The following is a 27090-nucleotide window of genomic DNA, read 5'->3' as shown; positions in this document are numbered from 1 at the left end:
AACAACATCTACCTTTCTGCCAAATTTGGTGTAATTCCGTCTAGCGGTTTGGGCTGCAGGTTTGACAACATGTTCCTATGGGAATTAACACAACAAATGCACCTTATTTCGCGCCCCTTTTTCTCGGTCGCACTGCACGGATCACCCCAAAACTTGCTATGAGACACAGAACCTAATTTGACATTTGAAATTTCATGAAGATTGGTCAAACGAAGCCAAAGTTATGGGCAAGTCAAAAAATGCTTTTCCTAAGGAAACGGGGTCTTAACTATAACTACCTACTGGTGACCTCCAATAGATAATATATATATTTGTGGTATTTGTATACCGCAAACCAAGCCACAAGGCAGGGGAGCTCTGTATAGGGTCAAATGACAAAGTTGTTGACTGATTCAAGGAGTGGCTGGAATCTGAGAGCAGATGTGGACTGTTTCTTGGTCATGATGTTTTATCCTTTAAATAAGTTTGCCTTCAGCTCTTGGAACTGGAACAGTGGTGAAGTGGTATGAGGATGTTTATGTAGATCTAGGGTGCATAAAAGGAGTAGGCTTTTAGCCTAGTGTTTTTTTTTGCACTTCCTCATCTCCAGTCTGTTGGATGGCCAGGGTGGGAGTGGGCCGACAGCCCTTGAGGGTGATGAGGTAGTCAGACAAATTGGTGGGAGAGCCGATCGTGTTGACTTTGTACATGATGCCCCTGGTTTTGAAGATGGTGGAGGCTTCCTTGCTTCCATCCAAATACCTGAGGTTCGTTTGTCAGTGGCCCATGCACAGATGAGTCTGAGTGCGAAGGACCACATGGATATGGGTGTCTGATGAGGGGCGAGTGTGACCTGTGCTAATGTGAATGAGATTCAAGCAAGGAATATGGGCTTTCTATCACATGTTTTGGTAGTAAACAGTAGCTGTAATGGAGATACAGTGGTACTCTTGCACTCTTGGATCCTGGTGTTACTGCACCTTCTGCACTATAGATAAATATGCCACAGATCAGTGACCCTAAGTTTCTCATGATGAGCTCAGTGTGATTCCTCAAGTTTCAGTTAAATGTCAACATAATCGTTTCAGCCCGTCATCATTCTAAGGTCAATAAAAGGAGCATTATCAGTAGAGTAATAATACCATATGTGGTTTACAAAATTATAAAATTCAAAAGTCTGTGAAAATGCCTTGCGGAAAGCAAATTGTTCTACAGAACATGGCGGAGACTTGACAATAAAGAGTGTTCAACAAAGAAGCTTGGAGCGACCTCTCAACAGGGTCATAGGGGTGTGATGTCACTTTACCGAGAACCTGCATGATTTTGATGATATGCCGCCAGTCTCTGTACATCTTGCATTGGGCATGTTTTCAAATTTACAACGGAATAAATATTAAGGGACTTTGTATTTTTTGCCTCTTACAGCGCTGTGCTGTCATCATATTTCCTAAACGAGAAGCTTAACCTTCATGGCAAACTGGGCTGTGTCCTGAGTATTTTGGGATCAACAGTGATGGTGATCCACGCCCCTGAGGAGGAACAGGTCACATCTCTGCACGCCATGGAAATGAAGCTGAGAGACCCAGGTATGTTTGGTACACTGCTAGACGTGGTTTGTAACACAATGCCAAGTATCTGTCTGCTTTTCCTTCGCCTGCAGGCCCGTACTTTCCAACCCTTTTGATTTAGGATGCGGGCTGCTGCTACAGCTTGCAGATTCCTGGGAGAGCACCTAATACTGTGGGCCCAGTATGTTTCACCCGCAGACTGCAGCTGCTGAGTCGCAAAAGTCACAAGAGTTGTGACTGCAAAAAGAATTTTCACAGTGTACAAATGCCCATTTATGAGTCAGAAAAGACTTCTGTGGAATTTGGGATTCTTTTCAAATAGCACAATTAGAGGCGTACCGAAGTGTGGCGGGGGGGGTCATGTCTTCCTCCTATTTACTAAATGAAGGGGCAGATCAGTGGTTAGTGATTGCAGTTGTGGTCTCAAACCATTGCTCAGCCTCTGACTCTCGAGGTTGGAGTAGCATCTGATTCACAAAGGAGAAACTGCCCCTGTGGGACAGCTTCTGATTAGGGAATCGTGTCAGTGAACTCGAGGCAGGGGCGGCTCCTCCTCTAAGGCAGAGGAGCGTCGCCCCATTGTTCTCAGAGCAGAAAAAAGAAAAAGTAAATATATAATAATGTTGTTATTATCATTTTGTTTTCCATTGGGTGGGGCTGGTGGTACAAGGGGAGGAATGGTTATGATCAGAGGCGCAACTGGAGCCAAATTTCGGGGGGCTAAGAAAAAATTTCGGGGGGGGGGCTGATCCTTTAATCAGTAGGCAGAGTGGAGCTGCAGGGCCTCCAACAAGGGGTGAAACAACAGCAAGGCCTAATTAACATTCAAATGGTCTTCTAAAGACCTGTGAAACGTTCGGGTGCGGCTGTGTCTGTGCCCGGGATCTGTCTCTTCCCGGGCTGACACGCACGACGGGGGGGCTGAAGCCCGGTGAGTTCAATGGGTGTTGCGCGCCTGGTTATATGTTATATAAAGTGCGGCGATTATCCAAGGGAGTCCTTGCGCTAACATATCTTTCCTGAGGCAGCGAGTAAGGAGGAACTGAGATTATTCAGCAAAAACCCAGCCCTTCCTAAAGTCTAACAGATCAGTAGCGTTTCTTAGGCGAAACAAAAGGTCATTCCAGGCTTTCACTGCGCAAACAGCAAAGCTTCTGCCCCCCCACGAAGCTTTCCTCCTGGGCGGTACAGAAACCAGCTTAGCCCCTAACGAGCGAAGTGCTCTTTTCGGAATGTACCACTGGAACAGCTGGTTCAAGTAGTCTGGGCCTTTGCCATGCAGAGCTGTTAAGACCATGCAAAATGATTTGAAACGCACTCGACTCCTTACTGGGAGCCAATGCAGCTTTCTTATTGCCTTGGAGATGGAGGAGAAGTTGGATATACCGGTCAGAAGTCTCGCTGCTGCATTTTGCAGCAGCTGAAGTTTAATCAGACTTTTTTGTTGAATATTCAAATACAGTCTGTTACAGTAGTCCAGCTTCGACAGCACCAGAGCTGTGACCACTGTTTGGCGACTACCTAGGGGTAGGAATGACATTACTATCCTGACCGTTCTAAGCACATATGCAGTTGATGATGTTACTGCATTAACCTGATCCCAAAATCCACAATTGCCCCCAAATTCTTCACCTTTTTTAAGGCAGAGGGAGAGAGCCCATCGATCCGGCCACCAAATTGAGGTCCAAAAATTAGTATGCTTTCCAAACAGTAGGACTTCAGCTTTGCTTGAATTAAGCTTCAGACAATTCTCTGCCATCCATTTCCCAACTGATTGCATACAGGCTTGGAAACGTTGATCTATACCCATTTCCTGACCTGGTCGTAGAGACACACAATTTGGTATCATCCGCATAGGAGGTAAGACCAAACCCAAATGCTCTAATAATGGGGGCCAAGGATGAAACAAAACATAAACATTAAATAGAGTGGGGCTAAGAGAGGACCCCTATGGGACCCCACAGGATAGATTAAAGGGTTTAGATTGATATCCACCCAGTGCAACAGTATGTCCTCTGCCGGATAGAAAGGAATTTAACAAAGCCCAGCCTTTAGATTGGATCCCGCACTCCTTTAGACGGTCCATCAAGATACCATGATGGACCGTATCAAAGGCCACAGACAGATCCAACAAGATCAGAGCCGCCCTCCCAGCTCAATCAACGGCCTCTCTGATCTCTTCTGTGGCCTTAATGAAGGCAGACTCGGTGTGTGTCCCCCTCTGAAACCATACTCGGAGGGGTCCAGGGCTTGTGTTGTTGCCAACAACGAGCTAAGTTGTGTGTTCAAAACTTTTTCCACCAACTTGGCTGGGAGTGGAAGACGCGAGATTGGGCGGAAATATTGGGGTCTTTAGGGTCCAGGCTTGTTTTTTTTAACAAGGGCTGTATAGAAGCCAATTTCCAAACAGGTAGGGAAGTGCCCTGTTTCACACATTTCCTCAAAAATGGAAGCCAGTGATCGAGCAATGGGACCAGGAGCCAATTTGGCCACTGCTACCAGGCAAGGATCATGGGGTGATCCTGATTCAGCAGCCATAAGCAGCTTCTCCAAATTGTCCAGGGATACTGGCATGAAAGTATTTAGTACCTCAGTGGTAACTTTTAAGGGCTTACGTTTTTCACTTGCTGGGTCCAACGTGGCACTCTTTAAGCCGCAAAATGCTGAGAAAATGGTTTCCACTTTGGTCAAGAAGAGCTTGGCTATCTCCACACACAACTGTTGACTTGAATCAACTATGGCGCGGCGTGGAGTGGCCAAGCTGGAGACAGTTCTAAATAGTTCTTTAGCCAAATTTTTCGCTAGAGCTATACGTGCCATATAGAACTCTTGTTTGGCTAGGTGGAGCAGTTGTTTATACTTAGGTAACCCCATTTTGTAGAGTTTTTTATCTGTTTCATTATAGCCATTTCTCCAGCTTCGTTCTAACCATTTTCAAGTGAGTTTGTGATTTTTCAGATCTTCTGTGTACCATAGGGCAGACAATTGGAGTCTTTTAGGGAAGAAAGATTTTTTTGGGGCTAGTTTGTCCCAAGCCTTCTTGAGCCATTTTGTGTATTCCATGGTGGCTTCTTCCACTCTCACCGGCAACTGGTTGGCCATGGAGGTGAGAAGCTCTTGTAAAGCAGTTACCTCAATATTTTTCCAGGCTCTGGTTATTATTTGGCCTTTCGGGTGAGGTCCGCTTGTGGGTCGAGTCCTAAATGTCAGCTCGAATTGGGCGGCAGCATGATCTGACCACACAAGATGCAAGAGGCCAGTGAACTGCAGGCCAGGATGATTAGAGAAAATACCATCCAAGGTATAACCTGCCATGTTTGTAGAGCCAAGACCTGATGCTTCAAGTCTGCACTATTCAATGTATCTATCGGAGTCACTGTATCGGGGTCAGTTAGACTCTCAAGATAGAAATTAAAATCTCCCATGATTGTGTATGTGCCTGTGCAGAGGCCTTTTTCTAGAATGTTACCCAGTGAAGCTAAAAAGGGATTCCTAGCTCCCGGTCGTCTGTATAAGAGAATATCTTTAAAAGTATGATGGCTGGAAAGCTTGAGGATAGGATAGTGCCTCACATGTTTCAGATGCTACTGACTGAAATGATGCCCTTATAGAAATGTGATATATCACGGCCATTCGCCCCCTTTCCTGATAGGTCTATTTTGCATATAGCATAAGAACTCTGGTGGGGTGGCCTTCAATATATCCGGACCAGAGGAGTCGTCCGCCCAAGTCTCCGCTGCGCATGTCTGCTGCGCGCTTGCACCTGCATCAGGTTTTAACTCCTGGTCAGGGAATAGCCTGGTCCGCTTACCTATCTACCCCCAAGGTGGCCACCTTGCCTGACTCCACAATACACGTCCGTGTGAGCCCCAACCCTGCCTCAGCAGAACCGAGATCAACACAATGCAGGTAATAAAAGCTGAATAAAAAGACGAGCAATGTAAAATCAAGTAAAAGCAGGTATGTTTAAAAACGAGTGAAAAGCTCTATTAAATTCTATTAGGTTCAGGACATTTGCAGATTCAAATTCCAAATTGTGCAAAATATCGCTGGTACCTCCCGGCTCAAGCCTCAAAAGACACTTAAGTGCGCATGACGGTTTGGCTGGCCGTCTTGGGCCAGCCAAACAGTCATGCACACTGTGCATGTTCCCCACCAGCCTGTAATGCCAAGACTGATAGGGAACATGCACAGGCTCATAGTCCCCGTCTAAGCACCGAACCACAGTGGCCAAACCAATCACAACGCTGCATTGCAGCGTTGTGATTGGCTTAGGGAAGTCTGTGTGCTTCCTGCTGCTAGGACTCGCCGGAGAAGCGGAGAGACGATGGTGGGGGGACGGCAGCTGTGAGGAGGTAATTAGTTGATTTTTTGTTCTTTGTTCCTCCCACTGCCTCCCTTGCCCCCCCCCCCCCATCCCTGTTCCCTGCCACCCGCTACTGCCTCGAGGGGAGCAAGCAGTGGTTATCCTCCCTAGTGTTTTCACAAATGGGGTGCATTTATTTCGAAGAAGTACTCATGCCATTAATGGGTGCTTGTAAAATAAAATGTTCCCCATTTGAGAAAGCTAGTGTAGGGACGGAGGATTGCTCTGCTCTTTCAACCACATCCTCTGCATTCACAGCCAATTACAGCGACTCGCAAGTTGTGATCTGCCTAATTAATATTCATTACGTGGTCTTTTTGCAGTGCCATGTGAATGTACAGCTTGTGATGTATCATACCAGTCCATAAGCGGCATTTCGATTTGCAAACCAGTAGGTGTACAAACTGCATACCCCAGGCTTTATAATGGGAACACTATACATGGCCTTAAGTCCTTTCCTTTTATATATGTGTCATAGCATATAATGCCCCGTGCCCCCTCTTCATTAGTGTGCCAAGTTAAAGTTTCATGTCGGATTCTCATCCTTGTTCGTGGCTTTCAGTTTTAACGTTCGACACTGCTGGGTGCTAATGTTTCACCCATCAGTCGTCTGTTCCTTTGCTCACGGTCGATGTGCTCTGCCTGCAGACAAAACACAGGTACTGCATGCACACAAACAATTACATTGGAAATGCACGTACCAGGGAAGTAAGTGATCTTGATATTACGTGCTCTTTAGAAGCGAGAGCTCCCTTTCAAATTTACCGAAGCAGTTATTTCAAGGTCAAACAAGGTTTCATATTTCCAGACAGCTTTAGTCAGGAATTATGGTGTAGTAATACAGTGGAATTGTGAGCATTCGAACTCAGAGTTTGAAACAATGTATTAGACTTTACTATCGGTGAAAACTGACCAAGCTTCAGCATAATTAAAACAGGAGCGTTTTAGAGGCGGGTCTAAAAAAACAGGGACACACAACTGAACACAGAGGACCAAACAGTAGTAGTGGTAGGCCATGAGGGCAATGTGGCGCGGGGGTAGTTAATACATCTGACCACAAAAGGGGCGCTAATGTTATCTCTTTACCCATGGTCACAGGAGCAGTAGCATCACCCCCGTCAGGAGCATTGGTCCCAAGTGAGTGCACAAAAGTGCACTTGAAAGTATTTTGGCCAAGTGGCAAAAGTCAAGTCCTCATATGTTTACGCATCACTTAAAGGTCTCCCTTCCCCCTCCCTCCATGAGTCTACAATCACTTTAAGTTTGCCCTTCCGCATTCTATATGGTTCTGTCCACTCGCTATTTCTTCCACATTCTCCTCTCTGTATCAGTCTGTCTCTTTTGTTTGCACTCTATTCTTGCCTTTTCTTCTTTCTTATCTCTCCCTACTGTCTCCTTTTTTCTCTACCCTTGTCTTACCCCCGATCCACCTTTTCTCTCACGCGTTCCTTCTCGTACCTTATCCAGATTTGAACATGATAATCAGAGATTTAAATGTGCTGGTACTGTCCGTCACTGAGTACCGGCACTTTTTTTTTATTTTGAGAGGATGGTACCAAAAGTTCCAATACCTATCGTGAGATAGGTTAAGGGATGACTATTTTTAAGTATCTTGTGAGTCCCGCTGCAAATAGGCTACTTGTTTATACTACTTGTTGGACAGGCCACATGAAGGGCCGCTCCCCCCCGGCCCAACCAGGCCCGAACCAGCCACGCAAGTACCACACACCACCATTGCACGTCCACCGTCCCCGCAGGGACCCCTACACTCGAACCTGTTGACCGCGTAGGCCGACCCACTACCGGCCCGCGCGCCCATCCTGGGCGCCATCTTGGACACTCCACCACGAGGCCGCCTGGCCCCCGATCGACCTCAACCCTGGGCCCGGCCAGGCCTCCGACATTCCGGCACCAACATCCACCCAGGAGGTGAGCGGGCTACTTGGTCAGTCAATGGGAGCAGGAGGTGTCGATGGCTCTCCCCCGCCAAGTGCCGCTCGCCCATCGCCTCCCCGGGCGCTGGCTCCACCCCCCTGCTGGGTGTCTGAACCCCCTCATCCCAGACCTCCCGACCTCCAAGTGCGAGGGTCCGGACATCAAAGCACACCAGCCCTATAACTGGGGCAGCTCCAGAGCAGGACGGGAGTTGTATCTTGGAGTCGAGAGACGCAAAGAAGAACTCATCCTTGACGGACTACTGGCGCGGCCGTAGCTCTGTCTTGTGCACCCTCGTCTTGCCTGCTGGCGCTGCCGCGGCTTTGGGAACCACCCTATCCTTCATCATCGTCGGGACCTGCTGGCGTGGCCGCGGACCGTTTGTAACCACCACCTTCATCGGGACCTGCTGGCTCTGCCGCGGACCGTCGTCTTCCTTCATCCATCTCGGGACCTGCTGGCTCCGCCGCGGCCCGTTCATCTACACCACCGAGCTCGAGGATTGAGAGCTATTTTCCATATTTTGGTAACAAGACTGTCCCGCTACCCTTTTCCCAAACAGAGACCAGAATAGAGGGGACCCCTGAGTCCAGACCTCCTTGTACCATTCTACCGTACTTGAAGAATTATCTATAAAGTATCGTGAACTTTATCATTGTGTGGTGTCCGTCTGTGGGGGGGGAAGTTACTTGTCTGTACGATTCACTGGAGACGGCTCTCCCCGGAGACCTCTCCCCGTATCCTCGGCCGACCCTCCCGGTCCGTCTAACATTGGTGGCCAGCGACGGGATCCGAATCACCGCATAAACCGTACAGAGAGTAGCTCACCCCACGACGAATCACGATGTCAACTAAAGACAGCGGATCAACGGAGAAATTCCAGATGGAGAAATTGGGCGAGTACAGCCATCGTGAACTTAAACAGTTCTGTATCGAATTAGGTATCGCTACCACCGGACTAAATACCAAAGATGACTTTAAGCAGGCCCTGGAATCTTGGGCGGAAACCGGGGCTGCCGGAACCCCCGATCAAGACATCGCAGCACAAACCCCCATGGCCCCTGAAGAACGAAGAACGGGTCTCTCGCCAGACGAGATCCAGGAACGAGAAAGAACCCGACTACACGAGCTGGAAATGGCCCGGCTCAAAATGGACGTTGAACTAAAGTTGGCCGAACAGAAAATCAACTTAGAGCACCTGCGTCTCCGAGAAGAAAGAGAGGAGAAACAGAGACAAAGGGAGCTCGAGGAAAAGAAACTGGCATATGAACATGAGCGGAAATTAGCTGAAATCGACCTACGCAAACAGAATAAAGAAACAGGGGTGCCCGAGCAACCCCACACTCCAGGGGCAACAGAGAAGAAGGTACACATCCCCAAGGATGTCGTTCGAGAATACTTCCGAGAGGACGACATCCAGCAATGGTTTAAGGCCTATGAAATCGCTATGACTGCACACCGGATCGATAGAAGCGATTGGGGGGCCGGTCTGTGGGGGAGATTCCTCAATGAGGGCCGCGACGCCCTGCTGCAACTCCCGGACCAGCAGATGACCTCCTATGACCATATGAAAGCTGCACTCCTCACCCGCTATGGCCTCACACCCGAGATGTACCGTCAGAGGTTCCGAGACTGCACCCGCATCCCAGGTACAACTTGGGTGGACTATGTCAATTACTTTAGCCGAGCCTTCGAGGGCTGGATCAAAGGAAGCAAGGTCACAACCTACGAACAACTGTTCAATCTTATGGTATGGGAGCATCTGTCGAACAATTGCTTCATTGAACTCCGCCAGCACCTCCTCGACAGCAAGTTAACGGATCCCCGGCAGCTCGCAGCCGAAGCAGACCGGTGGGAGATCACCAGAGTGAGCCGAAATGGGTCCTGCGAACAGAACCGGAACAACAATGGTCAGCACCGTCCCCGAGGAGGTGGAGGCCAAGGACGCGGAAGAAGCAACGCTCCGGTCACCCCCACTACCAGCCCCACCCCCCCGGCCAACCGGGGCAGCACCCCAGCGCGACCGGGACATCGAACCAATGTTACCTGCCATCGATGTCAACGAGTCGGACACTATGCAAACGACCCAAACTGCCCCCAGTACCAGAGCCCAAGACCCCGCCAAGTAGCCGCTGCTGCTCTGGGGGAGGAACGGATCTCAGAGGAACAAGAAGAATATGAACAGGAACACCAAGAATGGGAGCCAGCCGCCATGGCTCTCGCCTGCCTAGGGGGGAGAGACATGGTCCCGCGGGTCCCCCTACCCGCTAATACCCAGAAGTACAGCCAATGGGTGGGCATCAATGGACGCCGGGCTGAAGCCCTTCGTGACACTGGGGCCAGTGTAACAGCCGTCCGCTGTCACCTGGTGACCCCCGAACAATACTTACCAAACATTCTCTGCCCTGTACGTTCAGCCGATAACTCAGAAAGTCTGTGTCGGATGGCCTGCGTCCCCTTCGAATGGGGAGGGGTCTCCGGCATGTTGAAGGTGACGGTCCGAGATGATGCCCCCGTAGACTGCCTCCTGGGTAATGACCTGGAAAACTCTCCATGGGCAGCAGTCGAGCGAAAAGAGCACCTGGGGATGCTGGGCGTCCCGGACTGGGCGTGCGTCACCACCCGGTCCATGACCGCCCGTGCCAACACCCGCCCAGAGGAACTCGAATGGCCGGCGCCACCGCCTCCGGTCGCCCCCGCCGAAACCACCGACCGTGACGTCCCCCCCGAACCAGCTCAACCTCCAGACCTCGCTAACCTCGACCAGTGGCCTCAAGAGGGGGGGCCCACGCAAGAACAATTTCGCCAAGAACAAAAGACCTGTCCCTCCCTCGAGGGACTCCGCCAGCAAGCGCTAGCCCAAAGCGCAGGGGATACCTCCGGAACTCACTGGGTCTACTGGGACAATGATCTGCTGTACAGTGAGCAAAGAATCGCGGAGCTGGGGGCCAGCCGAGTCCTAGTGGTGCCCCTCCGTTTTAGAGACTTTCTGCTAAACCTGGCCCACGATGTCCCCCTGGCAGGACACTTGGGTCAAGACAAAACCTATAGCCGCCTGGTGACCCACTTCTTCTGGCCCAAGATGAGGGACAATGTACACCAGCATTGCCGATCTTGCCCCACGTGCCAAGCCAGTGGGAAGAGCGGCCGCAAACTGAAAGCCCCCCTGCAACCTTTTCCCGTGGTCACCACCCCGTTCGAGAGGGTCGGAATCGATATCGTGGGGCCCCTGGACCCGCGCACAAAACAAGGCCATCGATTCATCCTGGTGCTAGTGGACCACGCCACCCGCTACCCGGAGGCTGTTCCCCTGCGGACTGTGACAGCCCCGGTAGTCGGCCGGGCTCTGATGGGGATCTTCTCCCGGGTGGGCTTCCCCCGGGAGGTCGTCAGTGACAGAGGCACGAACTTTATTTCGAAATATATGAAATCTCTCTGGCAACAGTGCGGGGTTACCTACCGGTTCACGACCCCCTATCACCCTCAAGGAAACTGACTCGTTGAGCGGTTCAACCGCACGCTCAAAGGGATGATCGGGGGGTTGGAAGAGCCCCTCCGTCGCCAGTGGGATGTACTGTTGCCGTGCCTTCTCTTCGCATATCGAGAGGTTCCCCAGAAGTCCCTGGGCTTCAGCCCATTTGAACTGCTATATGGACACCCCGTGCGCGGGCCGCTCAGCCTAGTTAAGGAAGGCTGGGAGATGCCCCCTCTAAAGAACCCACCAGATGTTTTCCGCTACCTCCTAACACTCCGCAACCAGACCCGGCGATTCCGAGAACTAGCAAAAGCCAACCTAGAGGCCAGTCAGGAGGACATGAAAAGGTGGTATGACCGGAATGCCTCCTCCATCGAATTTGAACCTGGGCAACAGGTATGGGTGATGTCCCCCACCGAGCCCTGCGCCCTACAAGACAAGTGGACAGGGCCCTTCAAAGTGGTCGAGCGCAAGGGTCCGGCTACCTATCTCATCGACTTGGAATCCTCCCGGAACCCCCTCCGGGTCCTCCACGCTAACAGACTGAAACCGCACTTTGTACGGACAGAACTCAGCCTCCTGATGGCCACAGACAATGGGGCTGAAGAGGACTCCGAGCCCCTCCCGGACCTCCTACGAACGCGGGAGAAAGACGGTTCCGTAGATGGGGTCCAACTCTCAGAGGCCCTCACCCGAGAGCAACACCAGGAGTGCCAAGTTCTCCTGTCACAATTCGCCAGCCTGTTCTCCCTCACCCCAGGTGTCACTTCCTGGTGTACGCACGATGTGGACACGGGGGACAGTCCCCCTATCCGCCACCGGGCCTACCGCGTGCCAGATCGGGTACGGGCCTGCATCCAGGAGGAAGTAGCCAAAATGCTCACGCTCGGGGTCATCGAGCCCTCAGACAGCCCCTGGGCCAGCCCTGTAGTACTGGTCCCCAAAGCAGCTGCCCCCGGCACCACACCAGAACTCCGGTTCTGTGTCGACTACCGGGGCTTGAATGCGGTCACCAGGACAGACGCACATCCCATCCCCCGGGCAGATGAACTAATCGACCGCATGGGAGCTGCCCGCTACCTCAGTATCTTCGACCTGACGGCGGGCTACTGGCAAATCGGCCTCACACCCCGGGCACAAGAACGTTCTGCCTTTTCCACGCCCGATGGCCATTACCATTTCACAGTCATGCCCTTCGGCATGAAGAATGCCCCAGCAACGTTCCAACGGCTCGTCAACCAGGTCCTGGCGGGGCTCGAAGGATTCAGCGCCGCCTACTTAGACGACATCGCTGTGTACAGCAACCAGTGGTCCGAGCACCTCCACCACCTCCGAGCAGTACTGCACGCCCTTCAGCAAGCTGGCCTCACGATCAAGGCCAGCAAATGTCAAATTGGGCAAGGGTCTGTAACCTACCTCGGGCACCAGGTGGGAAGCGGCCTGGTGGCCCCTCTGCAGCTAAAAATTGCCGCCATCCAGTCCTGGCAGCCCCCCACTACCCAGACCGAGGTACGAGCCTTCCTGGGCCTCACGGGCTATTACCGAAGGTTCATGAAAGACTATGGTACTATCGTGAGGCCCCTCACAGAGCTCACGTCAAAAAATCAGCCCCAGAAAGTCAACTGGGCCCCAGAGTGTCAAGCTGCATTTGAACAATTGAAAGCCGCCATGTGCTCCGCCCCTGTGCTCCAGGCCCCCGACTACAGCCGGGAGTTCATCGTCCAGACGGATGCCCCCGACCATGGCATTGGGGCAGTCCTGTCCCAAGTGAACACCGAAGGCCATGACCAGCCGGTGGCCTTCATCAGCCGGCGACTCCTACCACGGGAACAACGCTGGAGCACCATAGAGAGGGAGGCCTTCGCGGTGGTATGGGCCCTCAAGAAGCTCCGGCCCTACCTTTTTGGCACCCCCTTTCGGGTACAGACCGACCACCGACCCCTGCAGTGGCTGATGCAGATGCGGGGGGAAAACCCGAAGTTACTACGCTGGTCCATCTCCCTACAAGGGATGGACTTCACAGTTGAACATCGGCCTGGGCCCGATCACGCCAACGCAGATGGCCTGTCCCGGTTCTTCCGCCTCGACGAGAAGAGTCCCCAAGAGAATGGGTAGCTCTCCCCGCCTTCAGCTGGGGGGGACGCATGTTGGACAGGCCACATGAAGGGCCGCTCCCCCCCGGCCCAACCAGGCCCGAACCAGCCACGCAAGTACCACACACCACCATTGCACGTCCACCGTCCCCGCAGGGACCCCTACACTCGAACCTGTTGACCGCGTAGGCCGACCCACTACCGGCCCGCGCGCCCATCCTGGGCGCCATCTTGGACACTCCACCACGAGGCCGCCTGGCCCCCGATCGACCTCAACCCTGGGCCCGGCCAGGCCTCCGACATTCCGGCACCAACATCCACCCAGGAGGTGAGCGGGCTACTTGGTCAGTCAATGGGAGCAGGAGGTGTCGATGGCTCTCCCCCGCCAAGTGCCGCTCGCCCATCGCCTCCCCGGGCGCTGGCTCCACCCCCCTGCTGGGTGTCTGAACCCCCTCATCCCGGACCTCCCGACCTCCAAGTGCGAGGGTCCGGACATCAAAGCACACCAGCCCTATAACTGGGGCAGCTCCAGAGCAGGACGGGAGTTGTATCTTGGAGTCGAGAGACGCAAAGAAGAACTCCTCCTTGACGGACTACTGGCGCGGCCGTAGCTCTGTCTTGTGCACCCTCGTCTTGCCTGCTGGCGCTGCCGCGGCTTTGGGAACCACCCTATCCTTCATCATCGTCGGGACCTGCTGGCGTGGCCGCGGACCGTTTGTAACCACCACCTTCATCGGGACCTGCTGGCTCTGCCGCGGACCGTCGTCTTCCTTCATCCATCTCGGGACCTGCTGGCTCCGCCGCGGCCCGTTCATCTACACCACCGAGCTCGAGGATTGAGAGCTATTTTCCATATTTTGGTAACAAGACTGTCCCGCTACCCTTTTCCCAAACAGAGACCAGAATAGAGGGGACCCCTGAGTCCAGACCTCCTTGTACCATTCTACCGTACTTGAAGAATTATCTATAAAGTATCGTGAACTTTATCATTGTGTGGTGTCCGTCTGTGGGGGGGGAAGTTACTTGTCTGTACGATTCACTGGAGACGGCTCTCCCCGGAGACCTCTCCCCGTATCCTCGGCCGACCCTCCCGGTCCGTCTAACACTACTTATGCAGAGATCTAGTTACAACTTTTCTACTAAGCGGCCTATCCTGTGCTAGAAACTATCCCCACCAACCTCAAGAGCAAATGTTGAGTTAATGGTTGCTATCAGATGAAGAGCAGGATTCCATTTTTAGCAGGAACAGCTGCAAATGGAATCCTAGCATTGAATTCTGTATTTATCCCCGATATTCGAGTGCTTGCTCCGCCAGTACCATGAGGGACAGCAGAGTGCCGTCCCAGTATTGAGGTACATCAGAGATAGCTGTTGAGCCCCTGGCTTCAGTGCTTCCTTTGCAAAGAAATAAGTGACAGGGCTCTCCACAGGAGGCCACTGCAACATGTGCCACACATTTACCCTGCCAGTCCTGCCAATGATAGTAACAACAGAAGTCATTCACACTCCTACAAGTGTGACAATGTGGACTATTTCAGGGCAGGCCCTCAAAGCTATAAGAATGGGTTGGGTGGCAGGTAATAGTCATTTTTAATGTATATTGAGTTAATAATTAACTGTTGTTGTGATCATAGCCACACAGCACCACCTTGTGGCAGACTGTTACAGGCCCCAGGGCTGACAATTAAGTGCCGGTGCCGAGCATGGGAAACCACCAGCTATAATTAAGTGCTCCCTGGCTTAGACTAATTAAAGCCCAGTGAGTTCCAGATTCATGGTGCAAAGTCTAAAAAGGACTGGCTAAAGATTGGATTTTCCCAAAGATTGGATTTGTCTCTGCTGAGATGCCCTTATGGTGCACAGGACTCAAGAACCACATGAGATGGCTAGACCAGGCTTTATCTAGCCTTTATATGTTAGGGAGGCAGTCATGAATACCCAACATGCTGCTATCGGTGGGAGCCTCATGTTTTCAAGTTCAAGTCCCAAGGGCTCCTTGCAGATGCTGAACAATGTGCAGAGAACTGTGCCTCTGAAAGAGGTTAACATTTGGATGAATTTTCCATCTGTAGATATGTACGTATTGTGTGAGATTTGTATGGAACAAACATAACCGAATGACAAAGGAGCACTGTTCAGGGTCAAAGGCAAAGCTAAAGCCCAGAGCCGGCTTTAGAGCTGTTGCTGCCAGGTGTGACAAAATATTTTTGGCAGCCCCCCTATCCATGACCACCTCCTCGGAACCCCTCATGACCACCAGGCAAAAGTGCCCCTCATCTCTCCATAGCCCCTCTCTCACATGCATTTCATTTGTTTTAGAGCACTGGTAAATGCCGACTTTACTGATAAGAATGCATATCTACTCAAACAAACACTTTTTAGCAACTTTAGGAATAGATAATGAAAGACTGGGGGAAAACAGAACATCTTAACCTATTTTTTGCAGTTTGCATGCAGCTCTTTGATGACAGTTCATAACAGCCACTGTTCTACATTAGGGGTGTATCCTATGAACTGCGGTAACAAAAGGATCCCTGTGACAATAGCAGTAATCCACTCAGCTATCCACATAAAATACAAATCTATGATCTGCACGGTAAGAGTTCTGTGCAGCAGGCATATTAACCTCTGCATTATTTTATGGTGAGTCAAAACTTCCTAGACAAAACTCCGATCTCTTTCTCTAGCACGAACATTCATCACAAGAGTCATCTTGACATTTTTAATGTTGCCTGAAACTAGATGCAAAAGGTACTCTGCCAAAGGTGTTTTTAAATCATACGTTATTACTAAACACAGCGTCCCCCCCACGAGCTCTGCTGAAGGTGTTTTTAAATCGTAAGTTATTACGAAGCAGAGCGCCCTCCCCACCCCCTGAGGTCAGTGCCCCCTGCCCAGGTCAGCGCACAGTGCGGCCGCACCGGTCGCCCTGCCCTAAAGCCGGCCCTGATAAAGTTCATGTATGATTCAAGGGGTAGCTGGTTTCCAAGAGCGTGGGTGGACTGTTAGTTTACCAGCTGAGACAGGCTTAATGGACACTGGAGTGTCATTCTAGATACTGGATGTGAAGTGGAGAGGGACTGTTGCTCTGTGTTTCTTTTATTTTTGCCCTTCTTCATCGTGAATGTGATGGTGCTCTGGTTGCCGGTGGGTGAATAGCCACCGGATACTGTGAGCTCGACAGCCAGATAGGCACGGGTGCTGGTCGTCTTGACTGCAGATGATGAGGATGGGTCTGAAGATAGGACTGATCTGCAAGCGGAACAGATGGAGTTCCAGCAGGATGGTGGTGATGTGGTCATATTCCTTCAGGCCGTCAATGAGGCGTGCTGCTGTGTGTATGGTGCCCTTAAGGCAGGCCAATGTGAGGTCTGGGAGGCCTTGGGGCAGAACATTGCCAGGATCCAGATGCAAGAGTACTGAAATTGATCAGCAGTTCTGACGCTGCTTTCTTGGAGCATTCTTTTCACTTTTTGTCAAGGAGAGAGTTGGTTCAAGGCTGTCGTGATTTTATTTGTGTTCTTTGATTTTGAGCTCAGACTAAAACCAAGAGATTTGGCCTACAGTGAGTGGTGGAGTTCAAATCTGTCCAAGGGCATGTCGCTGAGGCAGGTTTGGACAAGTTGTTGCTTCTTGTTGTTGACGAAGAGCAAGAATTCTGTTTTGGTGGGAGTAAGCGTCAAGTAGGTGCTGCACATCCACGTCTGGGTGATGAGAAGGTCATCTGTTCAATTCAGTGTTTCATAGTTGCAAAGAGCAACTATGCTTTATGTTTATGGGCTCAAAAATATGGGTAGGAAGCCTTTACTTTGCTACAGCATACATGATACATCAACTAGTTCTAACAGGCTTGTAGTTTTGGTAGTGCAGCCTGATCTGACAGCTAATTAGTAGTCCTTTAGCAGGCTGTTTTCTTTTATGTGTTTGCTGAAATGCGTGGAAATTCAGATCTCCTAATTCATGTCTTAGGAATTAAATGTGTTGTCAAAAGCTGAAGAGACTTTCTGTGTTGGATAAACGACTCTTTAGAAATTGGGAAACCAGGCTCTCTTTTTACTCCCTTGGGAAAATGTAAATAATGTGACTGGGCACATCAGATACCATCTTGTGTATGTTAATTGCCTATAGCGTATTAGGTCTAATAAGCAGCCATTTTTATATGTTTACTTGTGATATCTAGGTTGGTGGTAGTTTATGCATTTTCTGAAGTGCTTTGATGTAGTTTTGTACTTCTAATAGGTAAGGTGATCTTATAGAGTGCTCCACGCCTTAAGGCACTCAAATGAAACCGTACATAAAAACTAGAATAGGCATATACTTTGTTTTCTCGAAATGGGTGAGTGCTGCATTCTGTAGAATCTGCATTTTACTGATTTTCTGTGTTGTGGCTCGAAGGAAAAGGACACTCATGGCTGCTAAAAATGGCAAGGGAGGATTAATGCCTCAGACCCTGTGCTTCTTCGGGGTATCAGTGGTCCTGCTTCAAAATCTATGTATAGATTTACAAAGCAATGTTTGTTTCTTCTTTGATAGATTTACAAAGCAACACCCTTTATTATTAGTAAGGATGAGCAATTGCATTTCTAATATTGTTAACAATTAGGTAGCCACTAGACAGTGCCCGATCCTGATTAGAAAATGAACAGAAGCCATTTTTCCCTGGGCTCTGCAAACATTTCTGACATGTTTGAGGGTACTGGCGTAGCCTGTTGTTGCTCCAACAATTGCTCTGTGTAGCCTAGGCTCTCAAAGCTGTTCCATGAGATTACTGCCCTTCTAAGGAGTTAATATGTGAAAGTGTGAAACATATGATGGAGGTGATCTGGCCATCCAAGAACATCCTTTGGTCACAAATGGTGCCCAGGGTTTATCTTTCTAACTGACCTGCATTTCAGCATCGCCCACTATTACCTTTAGATAACTATTTTGGCCTGTTTCACCATAGCAAGTATCTACAACAGGAAACATTATCATCTCATCTGCCATCCCCGTCCCAGTCCTAACATTTGATTGCGTGTTCTCACTCGAAGACAGGCTACTAAGACTGCTCCCTTAAAAGCATGCATGAAGAAGAAAGGGGACTTTGGACGCAGCTCGACAAACTTGACTTTGCAGACAACCTGGTTTTACTCTTCCCATATCCATCAGCAGATGCAAGAGAAGAACGACAATGTGGCAGCCACATCAGCACAACTTGGCCTCATAATCCACAGGGGAAAAATAAGATCCTGAAGTCTAACATGGCCATCACAGCTGCAGTCACCTTGCAGGAGATGCACTGGAAAATTTGAAGCCTTCATCTGCCTGGGCAGTGTCAAAGATAAGCAGGGCGCACAGATACTGACGCCAAGACAAGAAACAGCAAAGCAAGGTCTGCCTACATTCATCTAAAGAAGATTTGGAACTCCAAGGACCTATGCTGGCAAACCAAGATCAGGCTTTTAAACACCAATGTAAAATTGGTCCTTCTGTATGGCCCAGAAACCTAGAGGATAACAGTGACCACCTCCAACAAAGTCGAGACCTTCATTATTAACTGTCTGAGGAAAACTCTCAAAATTTGCTGGCCAGACACTCTCAGCAACAACTATCTATTGCAACAGACTTACCTACTCCTTGCCCATGAAGAACTCATGAAAAGACACTGGGGCTGGATAGATCACATCCTCCCAAAGCCCACGTCAAACATCACCAGGCAAGCCCTGACCTGGAACCCTCATGCAAGAAGGAGAAGATGAAGGCCAAGAAACACCAGGTGCCAAGGCCTCGAAGCTGACTGCGGAGAGATGGGCTATACACTGACTCAGATTGAAAGAAAACTCCAAGGCAGAGATGGCTGGAGAGTCCTGGTTGACAGCCTATACGCCAGGAGGGTGTAGTAGGCCTAATACAAATATTTATTTACTGTTTTCTCTCCTTAACCATACCCCTTCGGCTTTAAGCTCACACCTTACTCTGATCACATCTTGCAGTAACGAGAAGACAGGAACGCCAATTACAAGTGATGGTGGAAAGGACTGGGGCTGTTTCATACTTATCAGCAGTCTTACTTGAGGGTTTGTTTCTGCTGGACTTTGCCATTTACATGGAATTTGTGAAGTTAGTCCATTATACGTGTAATTTGTATTACAGTGTTGTTACTTAGGTATATGCTTGGAATTGTTTGTCCTGGGGACATTTATGGGGAAGGTAAAATGATTATTTGAAGGGAGAGGAAGCCATGACCTTTGTATTTAAGATTGTGTTGTATTACATGCATGGGACACGTTGTTTCAGGTTTGTTATTTTTGCTGTTTTCAGGCCTGTGTGATAATGCATCAGGCCCAACTGAAAGGAATCAGGGTTGAAAGTCTTGGGCTGAGTTTGGTTGGACATTCTGACTCTCACTTAGGTAACAGCCTTCAGGCAATACAGATCTATGCGCCTTATGTTCTAAGCTCCATCAGACAGTGTTTTGGTCAGTATGAGGAAAGTGCCCAGTACTGGACGAAATCATTACTTGCTGCAGTAAGATCTCTAGCATCAAGCACTTCAGAGCACTTTGGTCTGAGAAAACCAAAGCGCCAAGTGCCTGACTAAGCAGATCTAAACATTTTTCTGCATCAGGGGATAGACTGGAAAACTAAACAGATGTGTGAAGATCCAACAAGAAAAGAGATGTTTGTAGATGTCCTGCTCGTTGGATATGTTTTTTATAGTTCAAAGGAATGCAAAATATATGAAGTTATTTATATCAAGACATGATAGACAGAAGACATGTTATTTGTTAAGTGTGTGCCTCAATTACCTGGAATCAACAGATCTTCACTCAAAAGAAGTGCACTGCTCTCGTCACACAGTACCAGCCCACGACCATTTTCAGAACCCAGCTACCCCCCAGTCTGTCATTGACTGGGTCATGGTCTTTAACCCTGTCAGCGAACTACTGCCTTTTGCGAGGTTTGTGTGATATAGGTACAAAATGCATATACTTTAAATGTCCATTGGCTCGGTGAGCAGTGAATCCAGCGCAGTGTGATGGACTAGCTCATTACTTTTATACGTTTTTATAAAATAAGTTACATGGTTTAGAGCAAAACTACAGGTAAGTGGAGCTAAGACAGGTTCTCCCGGATCTCATGAGAACATGGCTCAAAGGCCCTCCAGTGAAAGATGCAGGACAGATGCTCCTCTCTCCAGCTAACAGGATTCTAACTCTCTCCCTTAAGTGTTTAAAGGTGAAAGTGAGGCTTTGGGTCTCACAGAGAAGAAGACCTGCATATTTTGCTATAACACAGGAGTACATGTGAGGCTGATATAAAAGCAGTAGTTTAATATGCGTAAAACTACATGCACATTTACACACTGAAGTTAACACCATTCTATAGCGAATATGCGATGTTACATCGCATGCGGTACAACGCATGCGATTACAACACAGTCGTTAAAACGACTGCCTTGTTACAACACATCCCATTACATCGCTAGTCATTTCTACGACTTTCTTTAGGGGGCGCGCCGACTTAGGAATAGTATAATTTACTATTCCGCCTCCACCGTGCGCAACAGTAGGGAAGGTGTTGGAATAGTAAATTATACTATTCCTTAGTTTGGAGCGTCTCCTACAGCAAGTCGTAGAAACTACTTGCGTTATAATGGTTAGCGTTGTAACAACGCGGTCATTGTAACAACCGCGTTGTAATCGCATGCGTTGTACCCCATGCGATGTAAACGCTGCTTCCTTTCTATAACCTATCCTTATCGAATACATCACCTTACCACCCCCATTCTTTATTCAGACTCTTAACACCAGACCTAAACTTCACACAAACACTTCCATTAACACCATCCCATCGCATAAAGCGTACCCTAACCATCAATCGTAGCCCAAATTTATTAGAAATAACCAACAACTCCTTTTATTTTAATTTCACTTTATTGCTCTCAAACATATGTTAAAAAGAAACAGAAAGTTTTGTTTTATTTTTAAAAGAAAACGACCATTTTATAAAAATAATTTACACCATTTTATATTTCTTCACTTAGTTACTATATTTTCACTACAAATACAATAAAAAAAATGCTCTGCCTATCGGTGCTTTTATCGTCAAGGATAAAAGCAGACGTTTTAGTCACGCGCATGGCGCTTACATAATGTATTGCATGTAATAATAATTATATATAGCCTAGGTGGGGTGTAACAGAGCGCTGTAAATTATGATGGTTTTGGTAAACGATACTAGATCATGTACATCAAGGTGGAATTTACATGTTTGAATTACACATCACATTATAATTACTTTTCACATATTTACAATTGACGGCACATAAAAATTAATTTGTTTATTTCAGTGCAGGGCTGCGACCAGGCTTCCAACCCATCCCCCCAAGTGTCAGAGACAGATGTGCAGCCACCAGCCCACAACTGCTGCCTTCCCATACGTACTCACCTATTTTGCAGATACTTATGTATCTGCAAACATCGACCAAGCTAGTGAAGTATGACCCCGACGATTAAAGTCCTGTGTTCTTTCCTATAGAAGTGTTTTCATCCTCAAACTGTATTGAAAAATCCTGTGCTATAGTGAGTAAAGGTTGGTTGGGTGACTCAGTGAGCTGAGCGTTTGCTGCTGAGATATTCGGTGGTCCTTAGGCCATCATGAGCTCGAACTCCAGCAATGAAGCATCGGCTTTCATACTTTTGAAGGTAGGCAAAGGGAGTACTATTAATACTTATAATTCACTGGGGGATATTACCAACGATTAGCGATATTTATCGCTAACTAGGCTTAGCAACGAATTTTTTATCGCTAAGCATCGCCGGAAATTATCGCTGAGATAACATGTTATTAGCAACGTTTATCTCCAAAGCGATAAATTTTCCGGCGATAGCGTGAATATCGCTGAAAATACAGCGATATTCATGCATTAGGGACAAAATGCTCTTAGCGATGTTATCCACCTCCCATTGGATAACATGGCTAAGAACTGGTCTGAGCAGGCGTTAGTTTTTGGAGATATTCTTGCTTAGCGCGAATATTTCCATCGCTATGCCTGCCTTGTTAATAGGCGATAGCGACATTATCGTCTGCTTTCAGTCACTAACGGGTTGGGTACGCCCACTTTGCATGTCATTAGCGATAAACATCGCTGACATGCAAAGCGGGCCCCAAACTGCTCGCTATCGCCTAAAATCTGTCGCTAGCGACAGCTTGCTAATAGGGTGATAGAATTATCGCCGCTTAGCGGCCAAAAACGGCCACTAAATCGGCGATAATTGTCTATCGCCCCCCTTGGTAATATGCCACACTGTGTTTACAACAGCAGGAGTGAGGCATGAAATACTACATGTTAACAATTACTATATTGTATTGCCTTTATCCATCCATGGTCTACATATGCATTTTTCACTGAGAGCGATAGAATGTTAAACCAAATTAAAAGGCAATTTATTCTATTGACTACATCTATGATTAACTTTATATTAATATTATTGAGGAGCGCGTCCTAATGATGAGTTGATCTACTCTTAAGTAGCTTTTATTATTAAACCCCAGATACGAGATTACATTTAATATAAATGTTTGCAACCTATCCACCTGCTGGCAGTTCCTTTGGCATGATATGCCCTTATGGAGGGCCATGCACATGTACACTCATTGTGGCTCTCTGTCATTCTTCTATTCCTTTTCCTACTAAAATATATTGACTGCATTAGTGAAAATCTTTCCCATCTAGTCTAGCAAGCAACCACTATGGTATGTTGACAAAGCAAATAGTAAGAAACTACCCATGTTATTGTGCAATGCAGTGCTTAGTATGAGTTGGTGGTTTCTGGTGTTCAGCCCTGGCACTTAACTGTCAGCACTGGCTCTATTGACAGTCCACCAAATGATGGCACTGTCTGTCTGATTTTGAGATGAGCACAGCAATCATATTTATTAACTTAATATAGCCTTAGAACCCAACATAGCAGGCACTACCCGCCATTAAAGGCCCACTCCAGTGTTAAAGGCCTGAGCCGAAGGCAATAACCTTTAATAAGGGATCGGGCCCTTATAGGCGGCAGGACCCGCTACGGAGGGTTCTAAGGCTATTAGAGCATTCCGCCCCTTGAGGGCAGAATGTTCTAATTAGTAAAAACAAAAGCTTCTCGGAACCCGAGGGCGTTTATATCCCCCCCGGGCTTCAAGAGGCCTTTGTTCACAGCAACAGCTGTGAAAGGAAAAAACATTAGAATGTTGCTCTCTGGGCTTCTACCAGCCAGTAAATATCCAGAGCACTCCATTGTCTTCAATGGAGTGCTCAACATTCCAATGTTCTAATATACATTATAAATGAATAATGCTTGCTATTCACACCACTATTATAGCTTTGGGTGGCCTGGAATAGCAGGAATTGTCACACTTGTAGAGTGCGATGGTTGGTAGTGATGTTGGTACTGTCATTTGCAGCACTGGTAGGGGCAATGTATAGTGCAGGCAGAAGTGGCTTTCCAAAAATGGTTCTGAAGCTTACTTATTACTGTACAAATTAAGCACTGGTGCAATGCATTGATCCTAACAGAAATGTTTTAACGTGTTGAAGACCAACTGTCAGCCTAATGTTTGAACTGCTTTTTGTCTTCCTTGCAGTTTTTATTGGATTCGCCACAGTCATTATTACGGTCTCACTGGTGCTGATTTTCGCAGTGGCTCCGAAGAAGGGTCAAGCAAATATATTGGTCTATATTGCCATCTGCTCAGTGATTGGTGCCTTCTCGGTCTCGTCTGTCAAAGGCCTGGGCATCGCGATAAAGGAACTGGCGGACTTGAAGCCCGTGTACAAGGATCCACTGCTCTATATCTTAATGGCGTCTTTAGTCATCTCCGTCAGTACTCAGATCAACTACCTTAACAAGGCGCTGGATACGTTCAACACCTCCATTGTGACGCCCATCTACTACGTATTCTTCACCACCATGGTGGTCACATGCTCGGTCATCCTGTTCAAAGAGTGGAACAGCATGGGCGCGAGCGACATGATCGGCACCCTCAGCGGCTTCCTCACCATCATCACCGGCATTTTCCTTTTGCACGCTTTTAAAAACACCAACCTAACATGGAGCCAGATCAGCGTCTCTGTCAAGAAGGACCGCGCAGAGACCACGCTGGAGCACGAGGACCAGCAGAGTCTACTGGAGAACATCGAAAGTACACTCCTAGTGTACGAAGATGACAATCTGTTTGTTCAGCAAAGCAAATGAGATGCACTGAGCTGGCCTGTGTAGCCAGGAGCAAGGCTGCTTCTTGTTCCACGAAGGAACTGCCAGAGGTCTTTGCTTGTACTTTGGACCCTGCAGGTTTGGGAGCCTGCAACATTGTTGCTTAGTAACGAAGGCTGTTTTGGACATGTTCAAAACCTTTTCACTGACATCATGTTATGCCTTAAAAAAGGCCAGTACTGAAATACACATTTTACTTAAGCACCAAAACGCATAAGGACGTGGCATGGAGATCACCTTTATGCACCCACTCCCAATTGAACTAGACGTATTTTTTAAGTAAAATGCGGTACCTCTCGGGTGCAGAAAATGCGCCTTCATTTGTTTCAGGACTGCCTCAGAAACTGCATCAATTACTGGTGAATTGCAGCCAGCTCTAGTCTTTTATTTGTTCACTAATAGTATTTATCACATGTACTGTTTTTCCTGACCCCGACCCCTTGAAAGTCAGCAACATTTTGAAACTTCAGAATGAGTCGAATCTCTGCTGAGCTTTTGACAAAAATGTTTGAATTCAGCTAACATTGATAAACCCAATACTCTAGGCACTGATATAGTGCTCTCGGTTTTTCACAAGTACTTCAGGGTTTTATACAAGTACTTCCAGGCACTAAAATGCTCTTAACAGCGACGGGCGATTGTTATTGCACTGTTTCCTTCAAGATGTAAGTGCTCATATAAAATAAACATTTTTAAGGGCTTCATAGTGTACACGTTAGCAGTTGTAGATGTGGGTACAGAACTACTTTGAAACTCTATTCCGAAGGAAAGTGTGGTACAATCTACAGTGATGTGTCAACGTTTTAATCTGGGCCTTCAAAGTTAGTATTAGACTTAATACGCTGCAAACGCAATTTAACTATGTGTATGTAAGAGGTTATATATATTTTTATGAAATGTTTATTTTTATTTTTTACAGATTATCCTACAGACCACATAGAAAGTAATGTGACTTTCAAATGTTTCAGAAGCGTATGCCAAGTAATATATGTACATAAACTAATGATTTGCATCATTGAAATAGGACCTGGGACAGTTACAGCAAAAAGGGGGCATTTGTATTTTTGTTGTTTGTTGTTAGTGTAAAATATTTTATAGAAAGTAAGTGGTGCCCATGTCATACTGAGAAAATTGGAACCGATTTGGGATAATGTGAAATAAAGTTATTTGATAGTTCATTGTGGTGGGCAAACGGGGGAGGGCAATGTGTGCAAACATTTAATTCCTCTGGGTAAGAGCAAAGTGTGCTTTGTTTATACGGAATACAAAGTCAAGGTTCGGTCTGCCGCTCTACACCGCCTCAGTTGACCAGCTCTCTTTTAGAGGTAAAAATGAATTAGCCTATGTAACAAAGTGCAACAAATAAACTAAATGGTCTAAATCAAAGCTAAATGGCACACTCTTGTTTCCGGGGCTCCAGCACAGCTAAAATAAAGTTCCATTTCAGAAAGGCTGACAGTTTCTTGTCGCACATTGTTGATGTGAAAGGTTGTTTTGCAGGCTAAGGACATGATGTGGAGATGCAGATAACATGGCATGCCGTCGGTGTAAATCTGACATATGCAGGCATTTTATCCTCTGGTGTAAAAGCAGCAATTGTGTGGCTGCATTTTAATGGTGACATCTCTGCCAATATGTAATAATATAGATTTGACTCGTTTTCATTCGGAATGTTTGTATCTCCCGGTGACAAAAATGGAAAATATGAATTCTGTAAAAATGGTAAAAACAGTACACTTGTGTGGTCCTCTTAATCCCATCACGTGCCATGCTGTACTATATACAGCATCCCACGCAGCATTACTTTTGTTCCTCCCGCATCACTCCGCTTCTCTACTGAGAGAGGCTAGAACTATCATTTATGAATGAAGTAAAAATTAAAGTAGCCCAGACCCTTTCTATCCAAACAATTGGATGGACTAGAAACATTTCCGTAGTCAGGGCACGTGTATTATAAAAAGAATGGATCACTGACTAAATATCGAGGGACAAAATATAGACTACCCAAAATATAGATGCCAAAATATCGACAGACAAAATATCGAATTCCTATCTACAAACAGGTAAGTACCAAAATATCGAACCCAAAATATCGTTTAAAAATATATAACATTTAAAAAATATTAAAAATAAATAGCTAAAATATACTTAAAAATACTTAAATTACCTTAAAATTATTAAATAATTAATTTAACTTATAAAACATAACCATACAATCATATATGTTAAAACATATATATATATTAACATAATATTAATAAAAGAATAGGCAATATTATTACCGTAGGATAGCGGGAGTTGAAAAATTACTATTCCCCCTCCTGGAAGTGCAACAGAAGGGAAAGCGTTGGATAGCGTAGGGGTAAAAATTAATATTCCCACTCCAGAGAGTGCAACAGTAGGGAAAGCGTTGGATAGCGTAGGGATAAAAA

The 27090-nt window shown here is 47.6% G+C and overlaps 1 protein-coding gene across 1 annotated transcript in view; it reads left to right on the top strand.

Moving 5' to 3' along the window:
* NIPAL1 (NIPA like domain containing 1) overlaps positions 1-26111 on the top strand; it is a 213915-nt gene extending 187804 nt beyond the window's left edge. Inside the window, 3 exon segments of the mRNA XM_078678223.1 lie at positions 1405-1565; positions 24030-24622; positions 24624-26111. Of these exon segments, the coding sequence (XP_078534349.1) occupies positions 1405-1565; positions 24030-24622; positions 24624-24650 (781 nt within the window). The 3' untranslated portion in view covers positions 24651-26111.
* The last annotated feature ends 979 nt before the right edge of the window (positions 26112-27090 follow it).

The sequence above is a fragment of the Lissotriton helveticus genome, chromosome 2_2, assembly GCF_964261635.1.
Source record: "Lissotriton helveticus chromosome 2_2, aLisHel1.1, whole genome shotgun sequence".
NCBI lineage: Eukaryota > Metazoa > Chordata > Amphibia > Caudata > Salamandridae > Lissotriton > Lissotriton helveticus.
The sequence above is the reverse complement of the archived record's forward strand: the minus strand, read 5'-3'. Positions and strand labels throughout refer to the sequence as shown.